Here is an 11,474-nt window from a genome sequence, read left to right as displayed (position 1 = left end):
ACAAACTAATTCTAAGAACAAAATAAAACAAGCTTTAATATTCGTTGAGTAAGGTGAAAGATGAACTAAAAAGAAAGTAATAAATTTGACAATGATTCTATAACAATCTATACACGATTATTATCTTAACAAACTAATTCTAAGAACAAAATAAAACAAGCTTTAATATTCGTTGAGTAAGGTGAAAGATTAACTAAAGGAGAGAGTAATGCAAAACGCGTAAACGTGTTCGGTTCTATCTACAGCTTCTGAGGGTTGTAGGAGAACGAAAAGGACGACTACGACGAGTAAAACGAGGACGAGTAGAACGAGTAGAACGAGGACGAGAAGAAGAAGGAAGAGAAGGAGGAGGAGGAAGAAGAGGAGGAGGAGGAGGAGGAGGAGAAGGACGACGACGACGACTACGACGACGATGTCGGAGCCAGGGCTCGTCTTCTCTTCGGGAGCTATTATACGCCCGAGTTTAATTAAACTCCGCGAGATGTCAAAGGACTCGGCCATGCCGGCAAGACGGACAATGCGGACGCAGATTATTACATCCCTCGTCGTTCTATCCTCTTCTAACTTTCTTCCTCTACTCTCTATCTATCTCTATCTCTATCTCTATCTCTATCTCTCTCTCTCTCTCTTTCTTCTTTAGGTGCTATCAAGTTCTCTTTTTCTCTCTCTCTCTCTCTCTCTCTCTCTCTCTTTTTGTCTGTGTGTGTGTGTGTATGTGTGTGTTCATTTGTTCATCTCTTTCTCACTAGTGTATTCTCTCGTCCATCCATATACATGTCCAAGAACCCCCTTCCTATCTCTTTCTCTCGCTCATCTCTCTTTCAACGGGAACAGGAAATTCGTACGTGAACAACGTATTATACGTAGGAAGGTATGTAGTAGGTAGGTTGGTAGATAAATCGAGTCGAAAAGACTCGATGTCGGTAAAAGTTTCTTTCCTTCTTTCTCTCTCTCTTTATCTTTATCTTTATCTTTATCTTTATCTATCTTTTTTTTCTCTTTTTCTTTTTTTCCGTATAGAGCTGCTGACTTTTCAACACGTTCGAACACATACAAGTTTAGTTCCTTTTTTTTTCTCGAGCATATCCAACCTTCCTATAGTGATCACTGACCACGTTAAGAACTAACATAAGGGTTAAAAAGTACTTTGTTTTCATTTCGGGATAAGTTATTTCCTTAATTCCATTTTTCTCATCGTAGTAACTTATTTCTTTCACTCCCCCCCCTCTCTATCTCTCTATCACCCTTTTAAAAGTAATTAAAATTATGCTCGAGTGTAAGAAAGATTATCGATAGCATAATAACGCCAATATATTGAGTGAAGGGTGAATCGAGTGTAAATAAAATGAAAAGAAATAAATAAAGAAAATGCAGATAAAAGGAGGAGGAGGAGGAGGAGGAGGAGGAGGAGGAGGAGGACTGACTGACTCGATTGAATATATCCGTAGAGTCTAGTCAAGAAAAAAATTCCATCTTTTCACGATTCGTTTTATGTCCTCCTTCACCTCCTCGTCCTCCTCCTCCTCCTCCTACCCTTGCACCATCTTTCTGTATTTTTTTTCTTTCCCAACATCACTCCTACTACTATCCTTTTTCTCTTTTCTCGAGCATCTGCATCAGAAGCAGAAGCAGAAGCAGCAACGGAACCCCCGAAGGAGCGTAGCGTCCACAGTGCCGTGTCAATGCCCATAATTTCACGCTCCAACGACGTCTCGGCATCGGATTATTGGATCGGATATCGAAGAAGGAAGAACCTCGGCGATCGGTGCTACGATGTACGAAGAGAAAGATCTATATATATATATATATATATATATAGAAAGAGAGAGAGAGAGAGAGATAGAAATAGTAGAGAAAGAGAAGGAAGTAGATCGAAGGAGAGAAAGAAGGAGGAAAGGATGGGAGTGGTGGATGTCCTTACAGCAGGACGAACACTCCTGGGAACGAACGTCGTCTTTCAAACATGAAAGACCGATCGAAATTACGTACAGTCATGAACGCGTTGCGATTGAACGACCGTCTAAACGAGTAAGCGAATAAATGTGTTGTTGTGTTGTCTTGTCTTGTGTTATGTTGTGTTCTGTTGTATTGCGCTGCGCACGCGCGCGCGACCACTTCTGAATCTCGTTAACGCTCCTACTACTATATCTTGTTCCTTTTCCACCCACCCTCTTTACTCCTCCTCCTTCTCCTCCCCTTTCTCCTCCTCCTCCTGCTCTTCCTTCATTTCTTTACCGCCTAGATATCTTTCTCTTTCTCTTTCGGATTAACTCGTTCTTCCCTCGTCCTAGCCATTTTCAAGAGAATCACGCGGACCGTTTTAATGAGATTTGACGAGACGAGAAGAGTATGAGGGATGGAGAGAGAGAGAGGGAGAGAGAGAAAGGGGGAAGAAAAAAACTGAAAAGTAGGATAAAAAAAGTGATAGAGAAGAAGCGAAAGAACAATTGGCAATTTTACTATAAAACTTTTCTATACTTATAATCGTTTAATTAATCATTCGTTTTATATTATATATATATATATCATCTTATTTTCATGAAATTCATATATAATAAGGGGAATGATAAATTAATTTAACGATTAAATACGTAATAGATATTTACGTGTCGTGCGAATAATTATCACTCGTCCGTACATCGATTAGACTACTCTCTCATATCATTTTAATAATTATTTTTATTAAATATTAATATATATATATATAAAATTTTTCAACAAATTCATGATACGAATTGCATGAGGAAGATTTGTATCCCTTTGTATGATAGAAGGAATTGTCGTCAAGGGGACACACCAAAAATAAAATAGAAAATTAGAAAAAAAATGAATGAAAATGAAAAAGGGCGTCAATCGTGTAACGAAAGACGACGACGCTTCGAGAATTGCGAAAGGAAAGCACGAAGGAGATCCTCGAGGAACACCCTCCTCTTTCACCGGTCAATAACTGGACACTCCCTTCCTTCGCCCTTTGCACCACCATCTTCTCATTCTCTCTCTCTCTCTCCTGTTCTTTCCTCTCTAGTTCAGGACTAGCGTGTACGAGATATCATCATGTCGCATCCCACCCACCCTTCCTCCTCCCTCTCCTCTCACTCTTTTATTCTCTTGAAAAGATTGCATCGTGATATCTACCACGATCGAGATCAACCTATTGGACATACAAATATTGGAACGTGTTTTCTTATCTATGAGTAGAGTAGAGAACTATTACTATATTTTCCGTGATAAAAAAAAAAAAAGAATAAAAATATTTCTTTCCTTATTTTCTCTATCTTTCATATTTTCCGTTCGTTCGTTCATTCGTTCGTTCTTTTACGATGAATCACACAAACTCAAATCGTCGGAAGAGCAACTGGTAGTTGAGATCGATAAAGGAGCACAGTGAAAGGCTTCACCGAGGCTTTGAGAAAGTTCGAATAGAAATGAACGATAGTAACTGAGACAGAGATATATAAATAGAAAGAGAGAGAGAGAGAGAGAGAAAGATGGTAGATAATCTTATATATATCTTAAGAATATTCGCAAGTATTTTCGAACGGCTAAACGAAAGATATACTTTCAGATGTGTCTAGTAAATTCTAATAGAAATAGAGAAAGATAAAGATAGAATTATATATCTATAATGTTGACTTGGTCGAACTTACGATGATTCTGTCGAAAGTTTGAAGACATTAGATAGAACGAGAAGACAAAGAGAAATAGATGTGATGATATTGTGCGTTATGATATGATAGACGATAAACGGGGTAGAGGAAACTTCAACTGGAAAGACCTTCTCCCTATGTTCGTATACGAAACAGAGAAGATCCTTTGGGAATTTGAGAGACGCTTACGATAAGATAGCAACAGCAGAGCCGATTTACGAGGGTGTTTGGAAGCCAACGTTAGCTATCTCTCTCTCTCTCATGTATGTCTATCTTTCTTCTTTCTATTTCTCTTTCTCTTTCTCTTTCTCTTTACGAAACACAGTTTCGTGAATCCCAGAAGACTAGACGCGATCTCACGATCATAGAAGTATGGTATATGGTGTGGTATGGTGTGGTATGTATATATACGTATACACACGCCACGACCGGATGACCCATAAACCAGGATGCTTCTACTTTCGCGGTATGGTATGGTGGCGCACGTAGTCTAAGGAGAGCAAACGCGAGGGGAGAATCATAAAGACGCGAACGTGCTTCCAACTGGGAAGAAGGAAAGGGCATCCTTCTAACAGGACACGTACACGCTCTCTGTGTACGAATAAATGCCAACGCGTATCATACGAACATCCTATGCCTCCTCTTTTTCTCGTTTTCTCGTTTTCTCTTTCTCTTTATTTATTTATTTATTTATTTATTTGTATTTCTATCTTTCTTATACCTTCAACCCCTTTCATATTTCTTCTCGGATATATATTCGTATTAAAGTATTTTATAACACCATGACCTCGACTTTACTCCTTCCTTTCCTTCCCCCTCGTGTTACTCGAAAATGGAATTATTCATTTTCCCATATATTTATTTATATGTATATATATGTGTGTCGTCTATTTTTATTCAATTTTATGAATATATTTATTTGGTCTCGTTTTATTCGAATATCTACGACTTCTTCGTAAACTTTCTATATTCCGTCTTTAAAGATATATTATTAATTGAAATGATTTATTATTATCCATAATTAACACGTATCACTTATATATATATATATATATATATATATATATATGTCTCATTTCATCTCTAAATTATTAATTAATTGATAAAACTTGTTCTATATATTAAATCAGTTAACTTCAATCGACGGTATATAATCGTAATCGATTTATTTGTTAAGTGACACGCAATTTAGATAATTATTATATAATAATTAAAGAGAGTAAGATAAATGATTGATTTTTTACTTTTGAAATGTTTAAATAGATTCCATTAAATCCTATTAAGATCTCATTTTGAGAAATGAATAAAGTAAAGTTGTATAAGGACATACGATCTCTTGTAATACACATGTGTACCAGTATAGATTGTAAATATAGTAGATTGGTCGCTAAGGTTTTCCAGCATCCAACGCAAACGATTTACGCAAGACTGATTCAGTTATGGTCTACTGAGAAAGACAGAGACTGCCGAGTTCGCGAAGCAACGATTTATCTGTCTAAATACGTCCTGAGGCAGAGTTAACTCGTTCTTTCGTGTCTAAATTGCTTGCTACCTGATCCATTTCTTGCTTGCCCATGGCGTATCTCACGCTACATGCTAGCACAAGTCACAAGACGTATATGTATCTAAGTATAAGATACTTTCAAATAGATTCAGAATTAATGCTAATTAGTTTTTTTCTTTCTTTCTTTATTCTAAGAAATCGATATACGCACTCGTTGAATATTTTCATACAACGATTTGATATATATATATACGCGATATTTTAATTAATTTCAATTACATTTAATCGATACTAATTTCAATGATTTAAACCGATAATTTCTATAGATTTATTTTTACAAAGATTTTTGGATAATATATTATATAAAAACGATAAATATGAAATGAACGAAAATATTCAAATATTGTATCAAGTTTCTCTCTCTCTCTCTCTCTCTCTCTCTCTCTTTTGCACCTTTGTAATATTAATTATTATAAAATAAAAAGTGAATATGAAAGAAAAAAAAAAAGAAAGAGAATTAGATAAAAGAGAGAAAATAGAAAAAAGATAGATAGAGATGGAGAGAGAAAAAAAGAAAAAACATAAAAGAACGTTCTTTTTCGCGAGATCGAAAGAAAAAGGGGAATCCTTAAGTCAAAGTGGAAAAAGATATTAAGAAATACCTGTCACTGATGGTTGCTTTGCTTCGACCGATCTCACTCGAATTATAATTAAATTTAAAGCAATCTCGATTTTTCCCCTTGTGACTTGTCCCTTCGCCCTTATTCCTTTTTTTTCTCTCATTCCTTCTTTAACGGTATAAACGCATTTCCTGTCTTAACGGAAAGGAAACGTTCGCGTAGCAAAGAAATCTCGAGCGTGGGTGGTGTATAAGGTTGATAGAAGAGAAGAATGGTGATGGTGGTGGTGGTGGTGATGGGTAGAATGAGTGGGAGGTAAAGATAAAGGAAGAGAAAAACAAAAAGTAAAAACAAAAAGAAAAACAAAAGAAGAAGAGAAGAAGAACGAAGAAGTGCAAGTGGAAGAAGGTTGGCAAGTTTAGGGTTGGGGGGTGGAGAGAGAGAGAGAGAAAAGGTGAAATAAGGAGAAAGGGACGCACCAGAAAGAGGTAAATTGCCTCGGGATATTTAATCCCATGGAAAGGGCCAACGGGGGGATGGGGCTGGGGGGCGGCCGTAGGGGGTATCCTTTATTGGCTCGGCGAAGCAATGGGCGAGATAAGTTTCCCCGTAGGATCGATGGCCAATCACGTTAAGCGATTTTCGCGCCTCGTTATCCTTTGTTTCCTTCCGCCGGATAGATGAACGGACGAACGTACCGACGGATGGTCGACATCCACCCGCCCCCCTCACCACCATACCCCCTTACTTCTACCTTTACATCTATCTCCTTTTCCTTTTTCTCTTCTTCTTACACCACCACCCCCTACTTCCTTTTCTACGTTTTAAATCGATCTTACATCTCGTTCCTTTCCTTTATTCCGGATTATTCGACAATCGGGCTCGCGTTTCTCAATGTCAAGATAAAAAAATTACGAAAAATTTCGTGAAGAAGTATTATTTTTTTTCTATGAGACCTTTGCGTCATTCTTGTTTATTTTCTTTCTTTTATTTTTAATCGTAATAAATATTTATTCGAACGAACGTATGTGTCTCGGATTTGATTTTCAATAAGAAAAGTTTTATTTATAATAAGAGAATATATACGATCGATAATAATATTTTGTGCAATGTAAGAAGAAGAAGAAGATGAAGAAGAATATCTCGTTTTATGATTATTCTTCTAGAATATTTTCTTTTAATCCATTATATTATATGTCGTTTAAGAATTCTTCCGAGTATCGAGAACGGACGTTGTCGCGCGTTTCTCAATGTCAAGAAAAATTATGAAGAATCTCTCTCTATTTCAGGAAGAAATATCTTTAATAAAGAAACTGTCCATTCCAAGTATATTATATCGTCGTTATCTTTTTAAAATAATTCTCAAAATTCAATTCGACACAGTATCCGATATTTTTCTTTAAGGACAATTTATAATTCATAATACTTTTCTTTTCAATCCAATATAAATATGATTAAAAAAAAAAAAATTAAAACAACGATACATCCAATCTTGTCGGAAAAATATAAGCAAAACAACGTGGAATTGTTTCTCTCTCATCATGGTTAAGATAAATAATGAATAGTATTGTTCCGATATTTCTCGTTATCGCACGAAAAAGGGGATTATTTCCTAAGGAAGAAATAATGTAGGTATATACTATAAAGGAACAATTCGTGTTATCGAAATGGACGATGCTGTTGCTGCTGTTATCGTAAATCATCGAACGAATTTACTCCGCCTCCTTTTTTCTCTATTCGTTACTAGCAAAACTAATTTTCACTAGAATTCGTAGAAGAATCGGAATAAAAAACGAGAACGAAAACAAGACAAAGAAAAAGAGAGAGAGAGAGAGAGTAACTTAGGTGAGAAGTGTAAACAACACCGTGCTAATCCCCCTGTAAACCCTTACCCCTTCCCACCCTTCTCTTCACACCCTCATTTCATCGTTGTCATTGCATCGTTCTTCCTGTTTTCATCTGTGAAATTGAAGAGAATGAGAAAGAGAAAACAAGATGTTAGTAGAGAGGAGTAGCATACACACCACCATGCATACACGCATAGAACGAAGACGAGTTGTTGGAATGGGGGATAAAGGGGGAAGGAAGATAGAAAGCCGAATTAAGGTTCGTTTTCATAGGACGCCGCGGGCCACGATTGAATTGCCACCCGCTGGTTTTTCGCGCGGAGTGTTTTCGGAAATTAAGCGATATTGTGTACCTTAACGAATGGGATTCAAATGGTACTCGTTTATCCACCGTGTAGAGTGACTAAAACTAGAGTTAAAACCGTGAACTCTGTCGCGATATTATTTTCGAAGAAAACAAAATGACTTAAAAATAAATCAATTGAACAAAAAACAAAATATATATATATATATATTTGTGCGAGAGAAAAAGTCAGGAACGATGGGTGAATTCGACATGGGTGTTACGATGAGGAATTAAATCCGGGACACGTTAATTCGTTAAAAAAGTTATTAAAGGAAAAAGAAAATTAATAAAACCATAGTAGGAAAGGAATCTTTTTTCGAAGGGTATTGTGAGGAATTTGAAAAAAAAAAAAAAAAGAAAAAAAGATAAAAAGAAGAAGAAGAAGAAGATAGGCTGCGGTAGGGGATTTGCTTGGGGGAGGGAAAAACTTGGTAGACTATATTGAAGGCACGTCGTGATTTTTCTAAATTTAATAAAGACTATGGTGGAGTTCCACGAGAAAGAAGAAAGAGAATGAAAAAAGAAAAGAAAAGAAAAGAAAAAAAAAGAAAAATGTAAAAGAAAGAAAGAAAGAAACAGATAGATAGATAGATAGATAGATAGATAGATAGAGAGAGAGAGAAGATAGAAGAGAAGGGGTGACGGAAAGGGGGAAAGGTGTAGGAGGACGAGGAGTTGCGAGACACGAGAGCGTTATTGCTTCGGTGGTGGAGTTCATGGCGGTTAATGGTGGTGGTGGTTTATGGTGGTTGGCCACCACGGTGCTGCTGGTGGTCGTACCAAGCAATATCCGGCCGGTCACGTAGACTGACCTCAGCATCGAGCAATAACGATGTCCAGGTCGGAACATCTCCGACGCGTCGCATCGCGTAACGTAGTTTTGCTCGTCTACGTGAAACGAACAAGAGATTATCCTTCGATGTGTATATATATATCGTATCACTACCCATCGTTCATGATATATATAGATTTTTTTTTTCTTCTCATTGACACGCCTTATCAATTTTATTCGATCTAATATAAGACGGTGGGGGGGAGGGGACAAGATAGATCGATGAAAAGGATTTTTCGAATTTTTAATATTATTTTTCTTTTCGACGAAACGATAAAATTTGATAAAGTTTTTCATTTTTCAGCATTGAAATTGCTACGATTTAAAAATGACGGATTATTATTTTATCGTATTATTATTATTATTATTATTATTATTATTATTCGTAATGTTGAACGTAAATATTTGGTATAAGATCGAATATATGATTATAAAAAATTCAGTATTTTCTCTCGTCCAAAATTATAATTTTTGATGATAATTAAATTAAATTAAGTTCTAACTTCTTTTCATGTCCAAGTTCCCTATCAACCTATATCATCAAAAATTATAAAAAATATTTCGAATCAAAATCTGTAAAGAGTTATTTATATACGAATAACATACACTTTCGTGAGACAAATATATTTTTCTATCGTAAAATCCGTAAAACAAAAGAAAAGGAATTAGAGATAGAATTGGAAAATAGGAAAAGAGAATGCTTTTATAATTTTTATAAATACAATATCGTTCGTGTGCGCGGTATTACTTTTTGGTTTCATTTATCGTTTTATTAAACCAATCATGGATATTCGCAACAACAACAAAATCAAAGATAAAAACCATTAGTCCTTTTGTTTGGTAGCGGTACGTATCTACATCCTGTATGGGTTTAAATATGCAGCTCGCATAGTACGTTAATCTTATCGACTTACCGTACATCTTCCCTTCGTCGGAAAGGATAATTTTGCGTCGACCGCATGGCGGATATATGGTGAGAGCTTCCTGGAAGCTTTGCTCGATATCCGGAGACCATACTCCCTCTGCGTCCGCTGCTGACAGATCCTTTTCGTCCTGAAACAAGAAAGTAAGATTGTTAAGAGAATCCTTGATTTTCATTTTATCTAATATAACAAACATCAAAATTCAATTCATTTTATTTATATATGTATACATTAAAGAACCAAAATTTTTATTATCGTTTGCAATAAAAAATTAATTATACAGATCAATTGTTTAATTACTCATCAAAAATTAATAAGTTCAATTATGTTTTTTCTATTTTTTTTTTAAAGATTTCAGCATTTCTTTATATTCTTTAATATACTTTTATAGGGGGGGGAGAGAAAAGGGAAAAGAGTATTTCTGTATTTCAAACATTTGATCAGTAGTGTATATATAAAATTACGAAGATAATATTTTTTTTCTTCGGTATCTTACTCGCAAATAGGAATGTTATTTTATCTACATAATTAATCGACAAAAAAAAAAATAAAAAAGGAAAGAAATGTAATTTTCTATTCTCGATACGGCGGAGGGAAAATAAAAAGGAGAGAAAAAAAAATAAAAAATACGAATTCTTGAATTCGACCAATCAGATGAGTTCTTTTGAAACAAAGAGTCTCTCTCTCTCTCTCTCCCTCTCTCCCTCATCGAAGAGTTTCTCTCGAAGTTAAAAGCACGCATGGAACGCGACGATTTTGCTTTCTGCGATTCGAGAAATTCTCGCGTATCCACTTTTATTTCCGGCCGTTCGCGTATAAGCCCTCCCCTTCACCCGTATACGGGTTTACGTATGTATGTATGCATGCATGCACGCATGCACGTATATATACACGCGTATATGTACGCACTATGTTATATCTGAGTGCAGGAAGAAAACAAGACTCGGAATTTCAACGAAACGAAGACCTCCTTTCTGTCTGCGTATGTATGTGTGTGTGTGCCGTACGAAGAGGAACTCAACGATTATCTTCGAGTTTATCTACTTAAAAAAAAAATCCCCATACGAACATACTCCAGAGACTTTGCCAAGAAATCGACTAACCTTTATTTATATAAAATAATATATAAATCAATAACGACACAAATATATAATATAATTAAATTAAAAATATAATCTTATATGTGTTTAAAGTTTATATAGATGATATTGAATATCAATTTTTCTTATAATTCTTAGATTAATATTAATTTCGAATAATATAGAAAAGTTCCCGTTTTTATTTGTTTATAATACTTGATCTAAAAATCATTTTTGAATTATCTGAAATACGTGTGATATTTGATACTTAATTATTCTTTATACATAACTCGTGTATATATGGGGGAAGGGGGGTATATATAAGATAAAATAATGAATAAAAAGGTTGAATAAATATTAATCGAATATACTTACATCGCTAATTTCGCCAACGTCGAGGTTTTTCGTATCCGAGCCGGAGCCGTTGGCGTCGGGCGGCGGCCCGGAACTCGCGGGAGTCCACGGCGCGGAAATGGTGTCGGCTGCAGCCACCGCACTGCCTACAACAAAATAAACAAATAAAACATAAATAAAGATGATCATGATAATAATCTTTGGTGTATTCTTTATTTCAATTAAATATTTCAATTATTTCCATTTTCTGAACTTCACATGCTAAATTTATAACTCGATATGGTATTCTACGCGTAGACAAAAGAGTGTACTTTAATTTAAT

General features: G+C 35.5%; 1 protein-coding gene across 5 annotated transcripts in view; it reads right to left on the bottom strand.

Moving 5' to 3' along the window:
- The window catches only part of LOC106793907 (protein scalloped), a 166,045-nt gene that overhangs the window by 22,888 nt on the left and 131,683 nt on the right, over window positions 1–11,474 (bottom strand). For all 5 annotated transcript variants that reach the window (XM_014761190.1, XM_014761195.1, XM_014761193.1 and 2 more), the window contains 2 exons: window positions 11,174–11,298; window positions 9,711–9,849 (listed from right to left, as the gene is read on the bottom strand). In XM_014761190.1, coding sequence (XP_014616676.1) covers window positions 9,711–9,849; window positions 11,174–11,298 — 264 coding nt within the window. The remainder of the gene's footprint in view (window positions 1–9,710; window positions 9,850–11,173; window positions 11,299–11,474) is intronic.

The sequence above is a fragment of the Polistes canadensis genome, unplaced genomic scaffold (assembly GCF_001313835.1).
Source record: "Polistes canadensis isolate GaletaPanama2010 unplaced genomic scaffold, ASM131383v1 scaffold_20, whole genome shotgun sequence".
Classification (NCBI taxonomy): Eukaryota; Metazoa; Arthropoda; class Insecta; order Hymenoptera; family Vespidae; genus Polistes; species Polistes canadensis.
This window is presented reverse-complemented; position numbering and strand designations above follow the sequence as displayed.